Source organism: Xiphophorus maculatus, chromosome 19 (assembly GCF_002775205.1).
Source record: "Xiphophorus maculatus strain JP 163 A chromosome 19, X_maculatus-5.0-male, whole genome shotgun sequence".
NCBI classification, from domain to species: domain Eukaryota; kingdom Metazoa; phylum Chordata; class Actinopteri; order Cyprinodontiformes; family Poeciliidae; genus Xiphophorus; species Xiphophorus maculatus.
The window spans coordinates 26,151,950-26,176,729 of record NC_036461.1 but is presented as its reverse complement, the minus strand read 5'-3'; the positions used below and the strand labels follow the sequence as shown (position 1 = coordinate 26,176,729).

The 24,780-nt window shown below is 39.6% G+C and overlaps 1 protein-coding gene across 1 annotated transcript; it reads left to right on the top strand.

Annotated features, from left to right (window-relative positions):
• Positions 1-477: 477 nt before the first annotated feature.
• On the top strand, positions 478-23,451 carry LOC102230714 (transmembrane protein 229b-like). Its single transcript, XM_005799249.2, has 2 exons — positions 478-567; positions 17,582-23,451. The coding sequence occupies exon 2, from the start codon at positions 17,637-17,639 to the stop codon at positions 18,231-18,233; it is 597 nt and encodes a 198-aa protein (XP_005799306.1). The 5' UTR covers positions 478-567; positions 17,582-17,636; the 3' UTR covers positions 18,234-23,451.
• The last annotated feature ends 1,329 nt before the right edge of the window (positions 23,452-24,780 follow it).

The window sequence follows — 24,780 nt, the reverse complement described above, 5'->3', positions numbered from 1 at the left end:
TTTCTTTTTTTTTAAAAAAAGGACATCTATTATTAAAAACTTAGGGGAACTGTACGCAGAAAGCAAAAATATATCAATATCAAAACAACTACAGAGATACCAAACTTTAAAAAAAAAAATCTATTAAAATGCACTTGTAATCAGTGCTACAACAAACAAAACAACAACAACAAAACAAAGTGGCGCTATGGGGGGAAAAAAAAAAAAAAGCTAATTGCTCTCCGTGTCCTTCGTGCACCAACATGCAGCCTGGCTGCGATGCGGCGCAGAGCTGCGGTGAAGAAACGGTTAAGCGCAAAGATGCAGGAGCTGCGTGAGTCCATCTGAGCATGTGCCGCTGGTGCCGCCGCCGCCGCTGCAGTGAAGTAAAAAAAAAAAAAAAAAAAAAAAAAAAAAATGTGTGTGGATTTCCACAGGACGGAGCGGAGACACCGCGCAGGAGAAGCCGGGCGACGGGCTAGCAGAGGCGCGGACCGACACCTACTCTTCCCGACCGACCTCACCGAGGGATGTGTCGAATCCGCCGGGGTGTGCGCCTGGGCAGACACCGCAGAGACCCTCCTGAAGGTAAAAAATAAAAATATATTTCGCTGTGCTGATCGTAGAAAGACAGAGAGAGAGAGAGAGAGAGAGACAAGCAGTCAACATGTTTGTACTGGAGCGGAGTGACATTCAGGGCAACAACATGTGTTCCTGTTGGGGAATCTTTTGGGCTTTTATTTTCCTTTCACAATGAAATTTCACCAGATTTCTCCCAACTTAATAATGCTGCGCTATTGTTGTTTTTTTTGTTTGTTTTTTTAACCGTTTATTCAATTGAATGTCTAAAGCAGTTTCCTCACCTCCACCACCCTCCTCTCTCTTTTCATATTCAACAACAATATTGCGCGTGTTGTCTGCGCAGTCGCGCCGCTGCACCTGTTAAAATCCGGATTATCGTAAGTTTATTTGGGAACCGCTCTGACCAAAACCGTCTTTGTGGATCGCAAGTCACCTTTTTTTTTTAATGCGAAAGAGTTGCAAAGTATCCCAGATATGAAATCGGTGCATGAGCTGCACAGCTACATGTATGTTTAATTGTAGTGTGCCGCACTGCTCATCATCAGTGTGCTTGATGCTGCAGCGGAGTCACCCCCCTCCTCCCCACCAACACCAACCTCTTGCCCCCTCCCCCGGCCCCTCCGACGGGGCCCCTGCACCTTCCAGTTTCCCGGGACAGATCCGGATCCAACGTGAAGAAAAGCCGTTCATTTGCAGAGCGGATGGACGCCTGGACTCCAGGTCCGCAGTGTAGCTCCATCTGTGGAAGCCTTTTGCAGAAGCTTAAAAAAAAAAAAAAAAAAAAAAAGCCCTAATCGATTTATGCCACATAAACCCTGCAGTTCATTATCATTTGGGGTGAGATAATCCCCGCTGTCGCTTCCACTGCGGTCCATCGTCTATTTATAACCCACGCAACAGCCTCCACAGCGAGGAATCCCAAAATGACCCCGTATTATAACACTGCTAAAAGGGAGTAACGGTTCTGAGCTGTGTGTGTGGACACAAGATTAATATTCCCGTAGTGATGCAGCGGGTCTGTTACCTCTCTGTATTCACGTGTTGATGTTTCACAACTCATAGGTCTTACTGTAAGTCACCTGACGGGGCCAAAAGGTATATAATATTGACATAGTGGTGGTTAATAAAATTGGCAATGTGGCGCTGGCCCAGGGGGGCATTGAGGGCGGCATTATTGTAAATACTGTAAGAATTTTTTATTTTTTTTTGTGACTGTCTACATACTTCAATTTGGCGTTACAGTAAAGGACTATTTCCACTCCTTACATAAACCCTGGACTGCATTTGTACATCTCTAGTTGAAATTCTAAAATCTCCGACCTTAATTATTGTACATTTTGGCTGTTTCTGCATTAAAACAAGCAGCTGATAACCAAAACGTCACAGCAGACGTTGAACATTATTGAAACTGAAAGTTCACAAAGCAGCCAAGTACAGTGGCGCAGTAGAATTTATGTGGAAAATTTCATTCAGGCAAAGCTGCGTGCGTTTTCCAAGCTATCAAAAATGCTAGAATGATGAACGAAAAATGAGCTCTGCTCTTAGTATTAGTGCGTAAAACCTGACATGCGCAATAATATTAGTGAATGTTGTGAGTGGAGGATGATATCACTGGTGATAAATAAGCAATTTTAAAATCATAATATATATATATATATATTTTGCTTCAGTTTGATAGCAATCCCAACAACGCATTTTTATTGGTTTCTTAGTGACTTCATCACCTCTTTGTCTTCTAAAAACCTTTGGTTTTTTTAGTTAATGCATTAAATATCAATTATAACAATGATGTTACAGGAATTGGGCCGTAAGTACCTAAATATTTAGGTAAAACTTTTTGCAATACAGGCAGCTCTTTGTATTGCATACAGTTATACTGCCATAACAACAAATTTGCTATATATATCTCTTAGCAAAACCACCAAACAGATTATAAACTAAAAAAACTAGTGACCTCATTCAGAAGTAAATAAATACCTAAAGTAAATAATGACCTGTTTCTAAAATTACATCTTTAGTTATGATCCGCCTTTCCTGTGCTACATTCCGTCACAGCTTTTAATATTTCAGAATATGTGGGTGAATGTAGTGTGATGCACTTTAGAGTCCTCTGGACTAGATAAAGCGCTATAGAAGTACAGGCCATTTAACATTTGCAGCTGTGTGACTTTCTTTTACTGCTCTCCCATGGAGCACACCTCACGCTAACTGCCACACATCAGCGAATTGCTCAGTACAGTAGCATCCGATTCTGGGTCAACGGCTTTCCCTGTGTCACATCATGTCAGGGTTATCTCACCTGCTAGCGATCCCGTCACTTTACAGTGTGTGGGAATCACTGTTGCAATGGAAATCCTTTCGGATGGGAATATATCCAAAGAATCCCTGGTTCTCAATGACTCTCATTGTTTGCAAATCCATAAAAAAAAAGAAAATCTATTTTATACCCCCCACCCCTAGCTTAAAAGGAGGTCACCTCATGTCAGAACTGGCCCTGTTTCTACACACTGAGCTTGGTGTTTGGAATTGATGGAATGCTACGAATAAACTATGTCTGCGTCATATCACAGGTCGGGTTTAGCAAATATGCTTGTTCAAAAAATCTGGGAGTTTGCGGCATGAAAGCAAACGGGTACTTCTGAAGTCACTCGGAGAGTTTGGCCTTCGTCTCACCTTCTAAACGCTAGTTGTCCCTTTCTCTATAAATAAAATACTCAACACGTTAATCCAGTTTATTGATTTGAACAAAAGCCTCAGTAGTTCATTGGGTTGACTCGGACAGGAAATTTCTGTACCTCTATTGTTTTCCACAGATCTCTTGCCATAAAACCAACATCAATTATGGATGACCAACGATTGATTACAAAGCTTCTACGTCTGATAGCCAGTTGAATCCCCATCCATTAGGTGCATCCATCTCCATTTCACCACTTCCATGGTGACCATGTCTATAAAACTCCAGATTTTGCCTTAGGAGCTCTAAGATTTATTGCGTAGCTTGACCCACAATTGTCAGAGCTTCAACTTCTCAGGATCTGGAACTTCAGGACGGTAATGGACCTGCAAAGTGTTTGTACCTCTCAAACTTTTTCACATTTGGTCACTTTGCAGTGAGAAACTCCATGTATTTAGTGTGGCGTTACGACACACCAACAAAGTAATGCATAAACGCAGACCCGTCTTTAGACAGTATTTCAGCAACAACATTTTTATGCAAATCTTTTAGGGGGTGGGGGTATTTTTACCTACTTTGCCCATCCAGAACTTTAAATGTTTGCTTATTCTAATTTGGAAAATAGCTGAACATCAGTCAAATTGCATGAAACATATTAATTTCCAGGTCTTCCCAAAGATTCTCCACTGGATCTAGGTTTGGACTTTGACTGGACCATTGAATCTGCTTTTATCTAACCAACTCCACTGTCACTCTGGTTCTATGTTAAAGGTTGCTGTCATGCTGAAAGGTGAAATTCCCACCAAGTCTCAGGTGTTTTGTTAGTTTGTAGCAGTAGCATGATTTGCAGAGTGTGCAACTATTAGTTGCCTGTCAACAGATTCTCCCCCTGAGGGCTGTTCTTGTTCGGAGGCAGGGGTCTGCAAGCTTTACAGTCTAAAGAGCCATTTTTGTCTTTGGAGCTGCAAATGTAACATGACCTTTTGAATAAAGATACTAATTTTTGACAGGCACTTTCTATAGAAAATCTGATGTCATTCTTAAATAATCTCTATAAGATATTCCCACGTTCCTTGTTTGTCATTCTAGCTATTTCAAACTTTTTAATTATTGCTTGTGCATTCTGGGGAAAAAAGGGCAAGTCTTGGTAGGTTGCTTCCTGCCTTACTTTAATGGCTTCTCTTTCTCATTTTGTAGAGTGGCTCAGAAATGTAGCCGCTGTGTTGCTCCATATTAATACTGTAGGGGGGAAAGAAGTTGTGAATTATATTTTAAAAGTTCTTAGAAACTCTGATCAGCATAAAAATGAGAAAAATGCCTCATTTAACTTATTTTATGGGTTTATTGAATGTAATTATGCACCCAATAATTACTTTCTAATGTAACTAGAGAAGTTATTTTTTTTATATGAGATCCTCTCCATCCACTGAATAAATGCACTTTAATTACAGATGGGATTTTTTTCCTGAAATTTCCAGTGTGAGATTATGCTGATGCAATAAAAGATAGCGATGTGGACAGTTTTTAAAAGAAATATTTTTGTCTTGTCATACTTATCCCAAATCTTTATAATCATATGTCCCTAGGTGACATAAATTGCTATATGAACCTTGATGAATCAAATATTTTGCTAATACCTTTTGAGTTACGTACCAATCTGTTTTTCTTGATTTATTGTGTTGTTGTTGGAGCCCAAAACAAAGCCATTGCTTCCAGTTAGAGGTTCAGCCTGTCCGATCTCTCTTGGATACTGACATGTTGCCTAGACAGCTTTATGAATCACTTTAATTAAAGAGTTAGAAAGTTCAGCCTTCTGTTATATAACTGACGTGTTTGGGAAAGCTTATTTTTTTGACTCGTCACGTTTAACACAAGAAGCCTCCTTGCTTCCACGCATGACTTCATGGTTCTATTTCTTGCCAATCAATAAAAGCCTTTTGGATCCGAAACCCACCTCCCTGTTTACATAAAGCATTCCTCCTCCGCCGCTCTGCGTCACTCGCTAAAGCTTTCACCTTGCGGTTATGGAGATGATGCCTTTGATAGTGTTGCACGGGCCTGCGTCAGCCGTGCTGCGCCTGAGCTTTTAGTGTCAACGCTTCTTGGCACCTTTCCAGCCTTACCTGAGAGCATTATTGAGAGACCTTGCTAATTGTAGAGCTCAAACATGCAAACCGAGGCTTTGTGTTGCGAATGAAGCTGTGCATCTGTCTGAAAAAGCATCGCACCGGTAATGTTTGGGAGGATTAGACGTAATCAAACCTTACCAAGAAATGGCAGCCTTGGCGAGGAGTCAGAGAAACTGCCAAGAGAATGCTGGGTAATTCTTGGGAAGCTGCAAAAATCCTCAGCTCAGGTGGAGTATGCCTGCATTTCTATAAATATGCCTTTTGGCACCACGAGAAACCACGAGAAAGAGGTGCTCTGGTCAGAACGGGGCAAAAGTTGGACTTTTTTGGTCTGGAAATCTAAGACCTCGCACCACCCCCGAGGTGAGGCTTGGGAGCAGCAGCCTAATGTTGTGGGGACATCTTTCTTTAGCAGCAACAATGAAGCTGGTTAGAGTTAATGGAAGAGTAGATATGACAATCCTTAAAAAAAAAAAACTATAAAAGGCTGCAAAAGACTTGAGTTTAGGATAAAGGGTCACTTTTCTGCAGACTGACTTTTGGATCAAAGCATAATCATATCTTTCAATGGCCTAGTGAAAACCCAGACCTAAATCTACTTGGGAATCTCTGTCAAGACTTGGACAAATTACATTTTATTTGTTTCCAAAAAAAAAAACAAAAAAAAACAATAGAAAAATGTCTGATCAAACTTCAACTGAGGAGCTGAATACAAATACATGCCATTATTTTCCCATTTTTTCATTTGAAAAAAACAAACAACAAAAAAGCAATAAATTCCCCCCCCATAAAACTCTTGTGTTGTTTTTTTACGCTTTTACAACTTTGCACTGCTTTGTGTCGAAATGAAATTGTTAAGAACTGTGGAAAAAGTTCAGGGGTCTGAATGCTTTCACGGGGCGGTGCGAGGAATGAACATAGCCTGCGTAGCCGCGGCCGTCTTCCGCTGTGCGGCTCGGACTCACATGATCACACGGCCTCACCAGACACGCCACGGCACGCCGTAGCAGACCGACGGAGAAAAGCAAGTGTCGCGTATATAACCTGAGGTCTAATGTAGTTGCTAAACTGAGCTGCTTTCTGAAACTGTAAACCAGAAGGAGGAGCGCGGGGGACGAAATGTTCTACACGCTTAACTGGAAGACTGCTTTTAAAGGGACGTTTAGCGTGTTGTTTGCAGAGTGTGGGATTCCTGTATTTTAAAAGGAGAGAAGATAAACCAGTGGAAAATATTCATATTTCAAGACTTTATTCCCTGTTGCATTGTTTAAATGTTCTGTCCTTTTTTTTCCTTCTTTCACTGCTTCCTTATTTCCTAGTGTCACACCTTACTTCTCTTTCCTTATTCGCTACTTCCTCTTTCATTTTCTCATGTCCTCCATCTCTATGATGTTACTCCTCACCATCCTTAGATCATAAATGCAATAATACATTGAACTCCTTTAATCACAGTGTACACAGTTCTAATCTTTATCAAAGGAAGTTTATATATAAAACGTGTTCTAATAAAGAAAGAAATTTAGATATCATCTGGATGCTATAAAAATGTATGTGATAAATCTAGATATTTTTATGTAGTTTCCTTAAAATAACAGGAAAAATGTTTCATTATCAAGAAAGAAATGGCTTGTAATAATACATTACAATACAATAATACATTGTATGAGCGAACGACGTTAATATTAACTTTCTTTTCTTTTGACATGCTTCTTTGCATCCAAGATTGTAAAGTTAAAGCTCGGATGATGGAGCATTGAACTCACTCCCTCTTAAATAAGATAAGATAAGATAAGATAAATCTTTATTGTCATTGTCACAAGGACAACGAAATTCAAAGGGTGCCATCAGTCGGTGCACATGCCCAAAAACAAAAAATAACTGTCTCACAATTCACACACAACGCAAGAATCAACAAACAACTGGCAAAAAAAAAAAAAAAAAAAGAACAGCCACATTCTCACATACATCATTTATGTATTTAATCATCATTTATGATGATTAATGGTTGTTTTTAATTGCATTTAGTTTTGTTATTGCTATCGGGTGTTATTGCTACCGGGAAAGGGACACCAGAAGCGCCGTATCTTAGCAGCAGGAGTTTTAGGTCTTTTTGCACGAGTCTGAATGAGAGGAGAGGCGTAGTTCTTCCCTGGGGGCAGAGGGGGTGAAGGCCAGCTTGCTGTTTCGGAGCTAATCGACCTGTCTTTGCAATCGATCAGAGTCCCTTTATTTTGTGCCGCCTCCTGGGGTTCTCCCATTCCACCTTTCCTCCATCCCCCGTCCATCTTTCTTCTTTTCTCTCAAACCTGTCTCTGGATTTATTACTCTCTCCCCCCCCTGACTCGGCCTATTGCTCATCGTGGATATAGAGAACATGTGATTAAGGTATGTGAGGAATCTAAAAGACGCAGGAATTTAAAAGCAGAATTTAAACTTTAAAGCCTGTCTTGTGTGCATATTTCAGACCTTAAGGCGCTTGGCTTTTGCCTCTTAAAATAGATCAAACTCGTTTTTTGCAAAGCTTTCCTCTGAAAATGTTTTGCTTTATTTGTATTTATTCTAAATTTTGATCTAGTTCCTATTGGCTTTACATAATTTGTTAGAATTTTCAATTACTTAATATATATATATATATATATATATATATATATATATATATATATATATATATATATATATATATATATGTATATACCATATATTTATATATATTATGATGATTTCTAATTATAACTTATTGTATGCATGGATTATTGTGGATTATTATTGTATTCTTGGATGTCTGATTTTCTCTTATTTGAGATAATGAAATTTAAAACTTAAATAACCACTTATTTTTATTTTTTTTTTATTTTTCTATTACTTGTTTCTGGTGAGAACATTCAGCAACTAAAATAGCATTTAAACTGTAATTTTATGATGTTGTACAAATAATTCAGGATTTTTGAATCCTGTTTAGATGTTTTATTTAGATAATATCTTAACCTGCGACAAACGCAGGAAATGAAAGGAAGCGGTGTGCCACCAGAGATCATACTGTGTGAAACACGTTCTGAATACAGAACATGTGAAGTGTTTTTGACTTATCACCTAATAGATAAAGGGATTGCCCTGAAAAAATTAGTAGGCATAAACCTCTACAGTAGTTTTGCTTTTAATACCACTTTAGTTTTATATCAGACATTGACTCTGACCAGAAAACTCTTTGCGTGTTGCATGATCTGTAAGTGTTACACACAGAAGACTCAATGTCAGCACACTGTCTGCTATCTCAATTTCCAGTGTAAATAATCGTGTTTATATAAATAACCACTCAGTGGAAACGTACTAATAGTTTAAAATCCCAAATTCAAAACGTCCTGTGTCGTTTTTGGGTTTGGATTTCTGAAAGATTGTGGAAGGCAGATAATTTGACTTCTCCTGGACCAACCAGAATTTATGTTAATTTTGCTAAATGAAGGCGCAGAGCTTCTATACTAAATTCTTAGAAGCTTTTTAACAGAGCCCCACTTGAAAAATCCCAAACTATCCCTTTAAATGCAGGAGCGCCGTTCTTGCTGATGCAGTTTCTGTCATTGGAGATGAGTTGTCGCTAAGGTCACCCCGGTTCGCCGTCGTTCACCTGCATATCGGATGCTGCTGGTTCCTCTCTGATGCCTCCCAAAGTGACCTTCCGAAAGTCAGAGTACACCTGGGATCCGTGTCACACACACTCGGAAACACACCGGCACGGAAGATAACCCGACTGTGCGCTGTGTTGTGGATTCCTCAGTGTGTTCGCTGTCGGAGCTCATAGCTGTCAGCGCTATAAAGACGTCTTTATTCTCTACCTTTCGCTTACTCCGTATATCAGTCCGTGTGTTTTCTTGCTCGCCAAATGTCTCAGAAACCTGTCATCCGTTCCCTTCACAAATAATCATGTTTCTCTTAAAAGCACACAATCCGTTCCTTAAACAAGACCTGCGCTGCGCGGTTGATTTACACTTTTTCAGTTCAGTTTGTTTCGTGCTGCTTTTCTGATTCCGCTGGTGATTCTGACCTCAAACTGAGATATTTTGTGGCAGGTTTCAATAAAGGGTGATGCCAAAATGGGGCCACTGCAGTTGGAGCCATGCTGATCGATAACTTAGTGCCTCTGTGATGGGGAGGAAGGGTATGATACAACTACATCAAAAACAGAGCAAAATACTATCTGGCAAGTTAATTGTGTGATTATGAGGCAACAGGTCAATAAAGAAGCATAAATAAGGTGATGGGGATATCTGGTTACGTCATCTTGATGTAATTATCAAAGAAATCCCAGTTTGAGTCTAGCTGGGTGCTTTTAAATATGTTACTATAAATATTTCAATCACTTCCTGACTGCTGTAAAGTGGGAGTAATCAAAAATGTCGGGAACCGGTATGTCATTTGCATTTTCTCTAAATAAAAGCAACTTTCGGTTTTGCTACGTCAGCAGAAGGGGGTTTGAAATTTGTGACACAACGTCATGTAGTTGCTACAAAAAAGTGCAACAAACTGGCAAGTTTCAAAGGATTTCATGTAACGTGTTTTCCAACGTGGCTTTGTGTTAACTCCAGTGAAAATGTTTTAATAAATGCTCCGTTAACATCTTGTATTAGATTTGATCTTTTAATGATGCATCTGAATTAGCCGTGGGACACAATAAAAGTGTATCTAATTAATTAGGGGCTTTGCAGTTAATCACACTTTATTCTATTTTCATCAAAAAGCAATGTTTTGACTAAACTCATAAAGTTAAGCAATTCAAATATAGTAGATTTAATAGACATATGGTTTGAATTTTATTCAGTAAAACTCATTGTGTCTCCATATGATAGTCCTTAAATTTATTTTATTACTAGACACTCAATTACTTTGTCTCTCCAGAGATTCCTGACATGTTTCGATGTCCAGAGACAGAAAGTAGTTGGTGATTTAATGAGAAAATAAATGCCAAGACTGGTTTGTACTTTGTTTTTGCACAGCAGTCTCTACCTGTACGGAGTGGAAATTGCAGAGTGTTGTAGATTTGCTGTCCTTTTGTGGTTCATCCAGCCGCACAGATTACATTCAAAATGTCTCGGTTTTTGAATTACATTCAAAAACTCTCAGAAAGCCAGCAGCTTTAAAAGCTGTGCTTTAATAATGTGTCTATGTGTGTCACTGATCTGTGCTGCTCTCATTAGTTCATGCTGCTGTTTGATCAATGCATGATCCCTCGCCTCATGGGAAGGGTACGCTATGTAGCTAGCGCTTAGCCGTGCTTACATTTGACCATTTACGATGTGAGCCCCTCTGCCCCCTTAACTGAACACTTCCATCTTCTTTATTTCCACCAGTAACAATAGCACCGATCCAAACTTTTTTTACATAATTCTGCCACAACATGCAGAAGTAAATTAAGCTAATCAAACATCCAGCCAGCCTGATGGCAACAGTATTATGGTTTGACATCATTTCACAGGCCTATTCGGTTTTTATGGAGCAGTACGGTGCCATAATATTTTGCAGATTATGACAGCCATTTTAATATCGGACACAGACACACTATGCTGGCTTTTCTCAAAGTGTGACGAAACGATTGGCCATTTAAACTGGACACTGATCTCAAGCATGATTCACCAAGGCTTGATGTCAGAAGGAGTCCTTGGAAAATACTAGACTGGCAAACATAATCGCCTGACTTAAACGCTGGTCTGATTTGAAAAACATGATCACAGAATCCAGAACCAAGATTATTAGTGAACTGGAGGGTTTGCTCATGACAAGTCTCCTGGAGAACTCTGCCAGAACATATTGGGTGGCCATACATCACAGTTCTAGCAGGTCAACAGCAAAATGGCTGCTGCAGCGCACATGAAAAATACTTGAAGGAGTTAAATCATTTAGAGACTGCTGTCGTCATTAAAAGTTCTCTTTTGTGTTTAACTTAAAGGAACAACTTGTAATTTCAGCTTTGCTCAGCAATTTAAATAGTTGGGTTTTTTTTTAGATTTGTTGCATGTTTGTTGCTTTTGCCAATAAATTCACTTTGCAGTGGAGATTCAGTTACATTGGATGCAACCGTGCTAATATTTTTCCATGTTGAAATGGGTGTGCAACAATTACAACAAACTGACACACAAATCTCAGCTAAATTGAATGCGTGTGTGACGCATCTAATGCATATTACTCAGGTGAATGCGCTGCATTGTAGACCCGGCCCCTTTGGCTGCATGGACCCACTGCATGCTCAAGAAGCTCATATTGACCATGATCTCACCAGACTGACTGGTGTGACTTACAGGATTAAATGAGCCACCAAGAGGGATTGGTGGTTACGTATATGTGTTGTGAGGCGATGATTTGAAGAGATGCTAGAGGAGTCTGAGTTCACTGCTGGGTTTGGCTATTTCAATGATCTTTTGTTTGAGTGGTGCTAAAAAAAATAAGTGTGCCTCACTTTACCTTGGGCACAAACACGCACACAAGTGCCTTTTATAAACCTAACCGGATAGTAAAGAATCATCACCACAAGACTCTCTGTGAGCATAGAAAATAAATTGTTTGGACCATTTTAGTTTATGTCAAGTGTTGACTCTCTCTGATTTGTCAACGCCATAAAATGATCAGAAATACCACTAACTGTTTTCAGAAATGAAGATCACAGGAAGAACACAGAAATGATTTCCTTTTCTCGTGGCACATCGCTGCCTCGTCTTTGTCTGGATGTTCGCGTGTATGGTGTGTTTGGCAGGAGGTGTAGTGTTGGACAGCCTCATTACAGTTTTAGATAATCCTTCTCATTAGCAGATTTTCATGTGTGTGGGTAACGAATGTAATGTGCATTTTAGGTGGAGAGAGAAAGGAGGAAGTGTTGGGAGAAAAAGCGGAGATCGTTTCTGTGAGAAACTGGTCGTCAGTGATGACAAGAGAACAATGTGGCTAACAGACTGCTTTGATCTGCATAGAAAGTGGTTAAAGCAATGAGGTGTTTTGGAAGTTAGAATATGCTGGTGTATTTAAACTATAGTCTACTTATAATGGCAGATTTGACAATAATTCAGTTTTATGGTGAAAACCTGAACTGGATTGAAAAAAATGCTTTTGCATCACAAATGCTGCATGGATGTTATAAGCTAAATTGGTAATCTGATTTTTCATTTCAACTTCTGCTGAAAAAGTTGAACTGGAGCACAAATTAATGTCATGGAGAACAAAGAGGCAGAAATTGAGAACAATCCCTTTTAATAGAGCCGTATTGCATAGCAGAAGCGGAAACTGAAAACCGCTGAAGAAACCGAAGTCATAAGCTGAACTGTTAAAAGTGGTGTTAGATTGAAGAGTCAGCAGCCTGGCATGATAGACCATAAAATAAAATCTAAGAGCATAAATCAGCTGACGATGTTAAACAGTAGGGAAATCGTAACCTAAGTGGGAGAGCTTAGGCAAAGTGAAAAGTCAATAATTGTGATGTAGGCTACAGTTAAAATGAGTGGAAAGGCTTTCTTTCTTTTTTTTAAGAAAAAACTTTTCCAGTTTTTCCTACCTGACTGTAGCAAGTATCAGTTGTTTGCTAATAGCATTTTAGCCAGCATTAGCTAAAATGCCAGCATAGTAAAATTAGCATAATAGCTATTCTTCATGGCTATTCGTCATGGTTCCAACTTCAGTTGAATATAATGAAAAGACTAGCAAATATGGTAGTATGTTAGCTAACAGTAACTGTTAAGTTGCACAAAATTCGAGACCAAACTTCAGCTATAAAAGAGAACAAACACAGCTTTAATTAACATTTGCAAATGGAGAAAACATACAACGCTCACATCTCAGTGAGAATCGGATGAGTTCTGACTTGGGGCTGAACGTCCCCTCATTTACATAGGATACATCACACATTACTTAGTCACACCCCCTGGCTCAAGTGTCAGGTAAAAATCTACACGTTACTTATCTGTCAGTTCCAGTGGAGCAGGGTTGCATACCTTTCTCCAAAAAGGCCTCTCTGCTGATGGCTAAACAGATACTAGAAACTGAAATTCTACAAACTAGGCTTATCACCTTAGCCATGTCTCACATTTCTAACCGCTGAACACCCTGTTCTTCACTTATTTGAGGAGGGTCAGAAGAGCATATATCCTGTTGAGCTGCAACTGAGTGCAAACCTTTAATAAAAACATAAAGTGTACATTCAAATTTATTTAAACTTTGCTACTAAATTTTTCCTTCACAGTAACGAATACTGTTATTCTAAGAGCTAACATCCTAACATTAACCTGTAAGTTGCTATTAATGGTAGTTACTGTATATTACCTGTTACTTGTTTTTGGGTGATATGCTAACATTAGCTAATGTCTAGTAGTTAATGTTAATTCCAGCAGGTTAGCAAATGTTAACAGGCTAGCAGCACTTGCTATTTTTATTTATTTTTTTTATTTTATTTTTTTCCATTTTTTTCTCCGAAGAGTTTTTGCAGAGCTAGTGGCTGGTATTTTTTCGACAGTAGGCAGACAGGAAGGAGGGTGAGGAGAGGGGGCAAAGGTCGTCGGGACCGGGAGTCGAACCCGCAACATCCGCGTCGAGGACTAAGGCCTCCAAACGTGAGGCGTGCGAACCCCCTGCGCCACCACAGCACGCCCCAGCACTTGCTATTTTAACATTAGCTAATATACTTACAGTAATATGGTATACACTGTAAACAATAATCTTTTGTAAAAGTAGTTTTAATTCCCTAACTGTCCCGTTCTGAAAAAGTATGAAGAGCATGAATTTGTTTTTTAATAGTGACTAAAACAGCTGCTTCTGGTTTGATAGCATGAAGATGTTCAGAAGCCCAAAAACAAAGAGTGACCCGGTAAGCTCGTGTGCCTTTTTGACTCTTCCATGAGACTGTGGGACACAGTCCCAGTGCCTATAGGCTGGAATTTATTTTAATAAAAAATTGAGATATTTGAAAAGTGTAAGAGGTATATATAATGTCGGTGATAGTTGACAGATTCTGAATATGCCAAATATTGTGGAATTTAAATGACTGAAATACCAGGCAGTCCGCAGAAGTAGTTCAGTGACTGAGACATAAAAAACCGAATGATACAGAGAAACAGAATCATAATGGCATGAATTCCTTGAGGCTTTGACACAATTTAGCAATCTGACTTGACTAACTTATAGAAGCGAAGGGGAATTCAATTCAGCATGCCTCTCTTTTTGTAACAGGCTGAACCTTTCTTCTCAGCACTTGAAAAGTACTCCTTGACCCAGTCTAACTTTCATAGAGGAGGTGTGTTTCCCAGGAAGCCAGAGAAAAGATGGAATAAGGGGTTTATGGAGGTCAGTTGGTCCATCGCTGTGGCCCAGTTAATCACATGAAACCACTGTTCCTTGTTTGGAGTAAATGTGCTAATCCCTGTGGACTCTCTCTGGGTCACAGCCAGGCTTTGAAGACAAAAAGAGACAAAAAAAGACCTTTTGTTCTTCAAACATGTGTTTGTACTTGTAGCCTCGTACTAAGATGTAATTTCACCAAGCGTTTGTGATCTATTGTATAATCGTTGTTGCTATGACAGCTTCCTCTGGAGACATTGTATGGTAAAGGATATAAACTGCGTGGCCTTGTTGCGTAAAATGGTCTTTGAATTCGTCATTGTGCTGTTTGCATTCAGTGTTCTTCTAATTTAAGACGCGATGTGTGGAGCAGAGCTGCGAACGGGCCTGTCCCTTTGTGGGATTTCTGATACCTGATATGTCAGCACGAAATGTTTGTCAAGCAGCACGAGTTGGAGATGCAGAGTGTTGATGTAGGCAGTCCGATGACAAAGCTATACGTTACATAAGAAACCCCCTCACTGTGTAAATAGCATCAGCTGAGGGAAGGTTGTACACTTTAAGTGCTTCATCAGCCTCTAGTCTTTAATTAAATCTCCTGATGCCTGCAGTGTTTCACTGCCTTGGCTTAATTTAAAAGTGACTTAGCACCCCACGCAATTAAATTTCTAATCCTGAAGATTTCACTTTTGATTTGGCCAGATGGCTGTTGCTGGAGATGGCAGCAAATCCTGTTTAATTCTGTAGGCAGCAGACTCTGTTTGGACAGTTAGGCTGCAATCATTGCTTAAGACGGGATGTACTGCATGTCAGTGTTTTATAATGAGGAATAATTATTGTAATTTTTTGGAAAATCTCTACAAGCAGTTGCAGTGTCTTTCACAAGTATTCTCAGAAATTGAAATGTCACTGTCAGAACCTTGCTGCCTTATGAATTATACATTTTTACCCTGTCATGAAACAGAGTTTCATGACAGTAATTCTGGATTCCCTGGGGCCAGATAGTTGAAACTAAAAGGTTTTATTACTAAATAAATGGCATTCAGCAGCATTCATTTGGGTGAAATCCAAAAACAACAAACTAGACTATCCGGACCAACAACTTTGATACAAACTAAACAGGAGGCTTAACACAACAATCTTGCAGGGAGCAAAGCAAACAAACCAGAATGCAGTGTCTGACACATTTAACGCTTTATTTTCCACATCTCACCCAAACAGGTTTTCTGTAGGAGGCAGATCCTGATACTGTGATAGTCATGGAAGAATGTTGATTTGTTTTGTGGCGGCCATGTCTGTGTTGGGTTCAATTTGGTTTGTGTTTTGATTATTAAGCTGCAGAAATACCCAATAAGACTCATGTTCTATACTTCTATTCAGATTAAATGTAGATGTTTTTACATTTTATTTCAAAGAGGTCATGGAGCCATACACTTTATAAAAGTTCTCAGGATGCATGAATGAAAAGCAGGCCCCCTGCATTACCAATCTTCCACTATCCTTTGCATTGAACATGAGATACTTTTCCTCGACTCATCCTGCGTCTTACATATTTTGTTGCTGAATCGCTCAGTCCTCGTCTCCTCTGACCAAAGAACGCCCTTCCAATTCAACTCCTAGTAGAATTTCCTTTTGTGTTTCCATCTGTTAAGGCTTTTTTTTTTTTCTGGCATCACCCCGAACCATTTGGTTATATCGCAACAGCATGTTGTGGTTGCTATGGAAACTCGGTGACCTGAGACTCCACTCTTGACTGTGGTTCGCTAACAGCGAGCTTTGGAGATTTTATTACATCTTCTACTGCACTCCTCCTGTCCGTACGTGATGGAAACTTTGTATTGACTCCCCACTGCTATTTCTGTGTTGGCACATTGCTGTTCACATATTATTTGCTAGATGTCTTGTGTTAATAATCCATCTTGGAGACTGAGAAAACAACTTGGCAACTTCTGTTTTATCGATTTTTTTTCTTTTGTAGCAATACCTTTTTCAATAAATCTTATGCCATTGTAAAGCTTTTTTAAAATTTCCTTTTAAATGGTGCCACATTTGTAAGGAAAATGCATTTGTGAGTTGAGCAACAGAGTTGAGTATATGGGTTGTGGCAAAGGAAAACCTTTCAAATCATCTCTGCTAATACCAAGTAGTTTATTCTGCTACTTATTCTTGTTGAGTGTGATCAGTTGGCCTATGGGATTGAACCTTGATGAAGCAATTACAAAAAAACCCCATTAATTGAATAAACTGAGGCCTCAGCAGTGTGTCGTATGCAGCCACAACATCCTGCCACCTTCTCCTCATTCTGATCACCAACTTGGTCGCCCATAGGTGTGAGATGGCATACTACTCTTCAACCAGCAATTGTCGCATGTAGTTGCGTTGGTCACTTTGACGCCAGTGTTCAATGAGGTTGAGGTCAGGACTGCAGGGAGGAAATATTTTCTCTTCCGTTAAGTTTTGAAGATAGTATCTGTAACAGCTCTTTCTGTTGGGCATTAACATTATTGAGGTTAGATTTGGGTCCCAAAGAGGGCAAATATGGGATTGCCACTTTTTGTAGGATCTCATTTTGATACCTCTTCTGTCAAGATTGCTTCCGATGTTGACAATGATGAAATGTCACCCCACACTATCGCTCTGTTTAGTTTTTGACAAGTCTTTCATGAGAGCAACCCACATACTCAACTCTGCTGCTCAACCCCCAAAAGCATTTCTTTACAAATGTGGCACAATTTGAGGGACAATAAACAGACTGCTCAGCAGTATGAGATTCAGTTCCATGAAACATTGTTATGGCAATGAAAAAAATCAACCAAGTACAAATGTCCTTTCCTTTGGTACCAGAGTTGAATAAAGGTTAGCAGGTTTTCCAAATTATCATTTCTGAAGTCTTTATTTGCTCTCTTTTCAGATCTGAATCCTGTACATACAAATAGGAAATCTGTGTGAAACCCACAAGAGGAACCATGGTAACCTTAGAAACGTCAAGGGACCCTGTTCCTCTCACGGCTCTCTCCCGCTGGTACCTCTACGCCATCCATGGCTACTTCTGTGAAGTGATGTTCACTGCTGCCTGGGAGTTTGTGGTCAACTGCAACTGGAAATTCCCCGGTGTGACCAGCGTGTGGGCCCTCTTCATCTACGGCACCTGCATCCTCATTGTAGAGCGGATGTACTTGAAGTTGCGCGGCCGCTGCCCCGTGCTGCTGCGCTGCATCATCTACACTCTGTGGACCTACCTGTGGGAGTTCGGGACGGGGCTGCTGCTTCGGCAGTTCAATGCCTGTCCCTGGGACTACACCGAGTTCCGCTACAACTTCATGGGGTTGATCACGGCCGAGTACGCCGTGCCGTGGTTCTGCGCCTCCTTCATCGTGGAGCGCTTTGTTATCCGCAAAACCCTGCGGCTGCGCTTCGATGAAGGGCCCGAGGATGGCTGGTCAAACCATCGGCATGATGCTGGAGGAGGAGGAGGTGCTGGAGAAACTTTGGAAGGCAACAGACAACGAGAACAAAGGCGGGGGAGTGACTTTAATTCAAATGGCTACCTTAAAGTTGATTGAGTCAATTTGCAGGGGACTCTGTCATACCTCCTTGACCTGCCACTGGCACTTTTCCATATGCAATCCTCACCCTTTAGTGCATGAGATTGAGAGACAGCCATCAAGAATAAGTTAGTTAGTGCTGATGAAGCCAGAAAACAAATGTCTAACTGAAGCTTCAAATCCCAAATACTCACTGTTGTTAGCTAAACAGAGACTCATAATGCTACTGTCAATACTGCATTCCACATTACATCCACCCATTTACATGGGGCTGACCCTCATGCTAGGATATTCAATGATCTGGATTAAACTTTAAAACTCCTTCTTGGAGCTCAGAATATAGGATTTAAAAAAAGCACTTTTGCAGAGATTAGTGTTATTGTTCTGTAAAAAGACTTCTTGGAAAAAAAACAGTATTTGTGTTATTTAAGTATGCACCAATCTATGTAAGAACAGTTCTCTTGCCTCATAGAAATGTTAAATGAAAGCAGCACAGCCACGAAGTATCAGCTAGACACCCAAATGCCGGACTTTCTTTAAATTCAAAGGAATGTGTAATATTTAAGATGATCTTTCGAGTTGTCAGTATAGAAAAAACTATGAAGATATGAGGAATTTTGTTGTGGTTACGTTGTAAGAAGTAATCTATATTAGGGTCGCATGTGCAATTTTTCTTTTAGTAATTGAATCAGCCTCTGATTAAACAGCAATAGAAGTGCTGCTGTGGGTATTCCCAAACTTTTTTTTTTTTAAGCATACCAAAGAGCCGGCCTCTACTTTCCTCCGTCAAAACAGTGCACGTTCACCCCCACACACACACACACACACACACACACACACGCCAACACACACACACACACCCACACCAACAGCCAAGTCATTGATTATACATGACAAACTCTTTATAAAACATGCGTCTTTAAAGAAAACCTAACAGTCACCTGAGTCTTAAATACCTTGGTATGGAGGTAAGTTGTCAGGATGCATGGTGAAGGCCCATGCTTATTCTCATAAGGTGCTAAAGCTCATAATAGGCACAAATAAAACTAGATATTAACATGCACTTTATAAGAAGACATAACCATTTTTCTCTCACTGTATGATATTAAATCAGACTAATCAGACCAGAAAAATGATTGATCAGTTATTTCAATCTGGAGAGACTCAGACGGAGAAAAGGGAAACAATTAGAAAAGTTTATTAAGAACATGAATTAAATCTGTGGCGCTCGGGCCCCGGCTGAGGACATCAATTATCTTAAACTTTGCGATGGGCTCGGATGAGCTTTCTCCATATGCTGTTAGGAACGTCATCCCCCGGGACCCAGCACTGGTGGTGGAGGCGATGAAGGATGCGGCCGGATAGCCGAGCGAGTGGAGGTGAAGGGGTGGAGGTGGGCTGAGCTCTGCTGGAAAGCGCAGGACGCCATGGATGGTGGTCCTTATCAGCTGGGGCTTGGACAGTGATTGGACGTGACGAGTCTTGGACCGGCGTCGATCAATCAACGGTAATGAGCCGGGAGCTCTGGTTGGATGATGCAGGTGGGGATAAAAGAGTCTTCCAGTTTGAATTTGTGCCTAGGCTTCATTTTAAAGAATATCCACAGGTTCACAGATATTCTTCAATTTGAGTTAGAAGATCCCAAAGCCATGAGATCATTCTCATTATCTGGACTCACTAAATGTAATCTTGGAACTATAAACTTAAAGAAAGTTATAGAAATGAAAAATTTCTTTCATTATTCTGGTGCTGATAAAAAATAATTTTGGTGGCGCTAACTGGAAACAGGAAAAGGCAAGTCTGACGTAATATTAGAGAATACGATAAAACTGTCTTGCTTATACAGTTGATGGAAATATCTGGTTTCAAGTTTAGAATTAGGGGAGAATGACCTAAAACTCTGTTTGTGTTACACCTGTCTTCAGAGCTGCGTGCAATTTCACCAATTCGTACCCTTCTTTCTCACACAACCAGTACCATTTGACCCGGAACCACTTCCATTTGGTACAGGACCAATTTATTGTCTTGGTAGTTGGAAATTTATGAAGCTCACTTATGATTTATTTAATTGTATATTATTTTCTGAAGATTTTAGACTAGGAGTATTGACACTGGTCCAGATTTCCGCTTTGACCGGTTGACTTCAATGAAAAAGGAGCGAATATGAGGCTCAAGTTTTCTGCTAGTGGTAGCTTTTCCCAGTCAACTGTATTACAGCTTATGGATGCAAGAATTGTAAAAATCAAATATCCACTTTATTCCTTTTTAACAAGAAATGCATCCATTTACGGACTTGTAGACCTTTTTTTGGCAGGGTACAATTCGGAGTTGGCTACTACAGAACTTTTTGTTTTGTTTGTTTTCAGATCTGTATTCACCAGTTTCATACTGGCTTTGAGAAGGCATAATTTAACATGTCTTTCCACACTCTAATCATAGCTATGTAAGAAAATGTGGCTATATGACTTGGCTAAACAACAACATACAGAAGGTTGCTCATTGTTATTCTGCTTTCATTGATCTTTAAGACAACCGGCCTAAATGGGAATCAGAACCAAAATGCTTAGAAGTAATAAGATTTTGGAAACTATTTTACAAACTATTTAAATTATACATAAGATTTGGGCATTTTCTGACCATTTGTCTATAGTAATACACAAAAACACTTGACTACAAAAAAAGGTAAGATGATTTAGTCTTGGTATTATTTATATGGATGTATGAAATGGTATGGTTATGGGTATGAAATGGCTGAAGAAAATTACTAATGTAGGTAACGTGTGTGTGTGTGTGGGTGGGGGTGTGGGAGTGTGTGAATTGAGGTTGCGAGTTGGCAAAGCAGCAATTAAATTAACACTGTTAATAATGTTTGCTTTTCTTTTGCGTGATATATCTCCAAACTTGTTGTCTTTCTGCCACCATCACTCTTAATGTGAACGTAAGCATTGACGTGGTGCGACAGCAAAAACTGTCCTTGTGAAACACTGTGGCCGCCGCATCACACCCGTTTGTGTGAATTAAAAGTCACACCAGGCCAAATTTAATTTCTTTAATAAAGGCTTTTAAGTCGCTTGAAGGAAACACTTTGGCTAATGTTCACTTGGCAGCATTTTCATCACATTCTGCAGCAATGGACCTTTAAGAATGTATCCTTCCCCAGTAGCAGGGTTTCGCCATTATTTACTTTTTCACTTTGGTTCTCAAGGATCACATAAAAAATAAAAAAAAAATGCATGGAAAGATCTTCTTTCAGCCCGTTTATTCAATCAACAACCATAATGTATGTCTGATGAATCACAGTGCTGCATGTGCGAATAGAATGACAGAAGTTGCTGGTTATCAGCGAGGGTCTGCGGTTGTCTTCTCCTAGCATGTCAAAGTGTCCCTGAGCCACACGTTGAACCACTAAACTGTAAGTAAGCAGGTCATGGCTTTGCATGGATGCTTTCCTACTGTGTTTTTTTTTGTGTGTGTGTGTGCGTGTAATTGGACATATATGTGTGTTTTTTTGGTAAATATGGGGAGGATAAATAAAATTATTCCTCTTGACATCATTTCTATTACCTATATGCTAAAGTCTGTGACGACTGCGAGTCATGGCCATCAACATAAAAGCCTTTTGCAATTTTTTATTTTTATTTTTTTTAAGAATTATCTTGTGTGTCTCTGTCTGCAATTACCACTTTGTGTGGTTTGATGCTATCTTGAGTATGGGAAAGACTTAAAAGTCTGATGTAACAGTAATTACTGTAAAAAAAACCCCCACACAATTCACAGAGCCTTGCAAAAGCATTGGCATTTTTTGCGATTACAAAATTCAGTGTATTTGGATGGGGTCCATGTGATAAACCGACACAAAGTAGTCATAAATGTACAGTGGAATTAACACATTGTGTTCAACCTATTTTACAATCAAAATAATTACATAAATATGTGCTAGGAGGAATATATTCAACACTCTTTACCCTGACACCAGAAATAGTGCAACTTATTGCCCTCAGAAGTCATGTGTGTGTAATCGAATCTCAGTATAAATACAGCTATTTCTGTGAAGGCCTCAGATGTTTGTTTCTACAAACCACACGCCACTTCACAATGACGGTAAAGACAGATTACAAGTAACAATTTTCAGATTTTGACTTGCAAACTCATGTGACGTGCTCCTTTGTGTTCGTCGGTCACATAAAATCCAGGTAAAACACATTTGGTGTGTAGTTGACATAAAAAAATAAGTGCTTTTGGAAGGCTCTGTAGATACCATAAGCATATTTCTAGAGAATTTAAAAACAAAAAAGCCACGAGAAACATTCATGAGTAACGTCAGTAGTTATAAAAGACATATCAGTAAGATTAAGCATGTTTTTATTGGCTTGAATCGAAACCCTGTATGGGATCACAGGCTGACAGCCTCCGTCAAATGACTCTTTTCTAAACATGTTCCTGGGAAAAAAGGAACATAACTAAACTGAATATAGACTCAAAATGTCATAGCAGACTCTAGATAAACTCAATAAATAATAATAAAAAAACATTACCCTTTTTAATGTTTCCACAGTTCTGCTTGACTAAGTGTTCACTATGACCTTCTCCTGTGTTGATGCGTTACACGTGGAGTTTTATCTGCGCGTGGCTCTCCTGAGAGAGCTGCTCTGCATCTCAGATGAAGTGCTGCCACCCAGTGGTGAGTGGTCTGCTAAACATCCAGAAAACGGAATGCTTTGTTTTGCACTCTTCGCCAGTGTATGCATTTTTCATTAGGCTTGAAAGCAATACTGTAGATGCGATTATTACCCTTTTCTAAGGAAACGTCTCTGCATAATTCATATGCAGTAAATATCTTAACTGGCTAACCTAAATGTATTCTCTGCAATATGTGTGTGAAGGAACTTTGAGTCACGCAGAGACGCTTGTCTGCAAGTAAGTGCATGAATAAGATGTTAACAGTAAGCTGGGTGTCTGGTGTTGTTTTTATTTTTGTTTTCTCTCTCTTTGAATGTGCATGTCTAAAAGCAGCTCCACCGAACTCCAGTTTCAAGCTGCTGATGATCTGTACTGTATATCGCTAATGAATGATTTATCAATCTCCGAGGAACAAATGTTAAAAAAAAAAGTATTTGGTTTTTAATGTGTGTGGGTGTGAGAACTGTGAAATATATCTAGAATGCCTTTTTATATTATTTCCTGATTAATTGTTGTCATTAACCCTCATGAATTAAAAATAAACATCTTGCTGGTCTTTGTGTCTTTTTTTTTAAAGTAAAACGTTTTTCACCTACAGTTTTTAATGAAAAGGGGTTTGTGCAAATATTGCAATACTGAATACTGAACATTTTTAAACCGTGTTGCTGAAGTTATTGATGTTTTTTTTTGGTTTATCATAAAGCCATTTCTGTAGCTTTCACCAACCAATAACTAGTCACTTTTCATACATGGAATCAGAAAAAGGTCCTATGTTAAAAATAGTCACGATTTACCCACTCACACAGAGCTTAGAGGGACTTTTTAACCTAAGATGGGACCGAATCCCCATTGACTCAATACGCAGGTAACAAATAGAAAACAGGCAGAACTTTCCAGTTTAGTAGTTAGAGCATCATCCAGGACAGAAGGGCGCCCTGAGCGGGGAGCCATCTAAAAAACAAACAAAAAAAACCTGAATGTTATCAATGGGCTCTTTGCACCTCCGCGTTCGGGGAAAAGCGGCTCAGTTTCCCATCTACTGAAAAAGGCTCTTTACACTGGGTGTTTGCAGGGCTTGTCCAAGGTAACGATTAATGATGTACATTGATCCAAAGCCTCGACAAGTAAGCTGGAGAAAGGTTTTAAGAAGGTGAGTTTTACTTTCTTTAAACTTTGTGGCTAACATTAGCTTTAGCTTATGCTAGTAGGCAATATTCTCAGACATTTGTCTTGTAAAAATGTGCTATTTAAGTATCTAAACATTTTTCATCCATTCTAACGGACAATGTTTTTACCTTGTTTTCAAGTATATTACCTGCGTTTATTGTCATTAGTGTCAGAGACCAAGTAACGGGGATTTTACGGTTCAGGCTTTTTGCTTCTGAAGCCTGAGGAACAACAAGCCCATAGCTTAACAGTAGAGCAGCTCTGGTGTCGGAGTTCTAGTTCAGCTGACTGTTCAGGTTCAGAGTTGTTGCTTTTAGAAAAATATGGCCGTGTTCCTTAAGGTCTCCGTGTTACTTCGCTTTATTAGTTTTGCATGCTTCTTGTGAAGCAGGACGGTGTTTACAGCAGTGTGTACAGGCGGATCAGTTGCTGGGTTGTCTGGCTCTGGTCTGCTCTCTCCTTCACATAAACTCTCTTTCAGGCTGAATACAGAAGTGATTCCATGGAAATAACACAGGAGGCTCCTTTACCTTCTTCTTTAGGCTGAAGAAGTTGATCCGGAGTGAAGTGAAGGCTGCAAACTTTGCTGTGCGGCGTTAGCTTTAACTGGTAGCGACGAATATTTACAAACCACCGCCTTCTTAATTCAGGACCGTTTGGAAATCCATGAAAACTTAAAAGCCCATTATATTAGGAAGACGGCAATGTTCATAGTATT

What these genes read in the sequence shown, in the direction of transcription:
- LOC102230714 (XM_005799249.2), top strand. Translation starts at nt 17,637, where the DNA reads ATGGTAACCTTAGAAACGTCAAGGGACCCTGTTCCTCTCACGGCTCTC.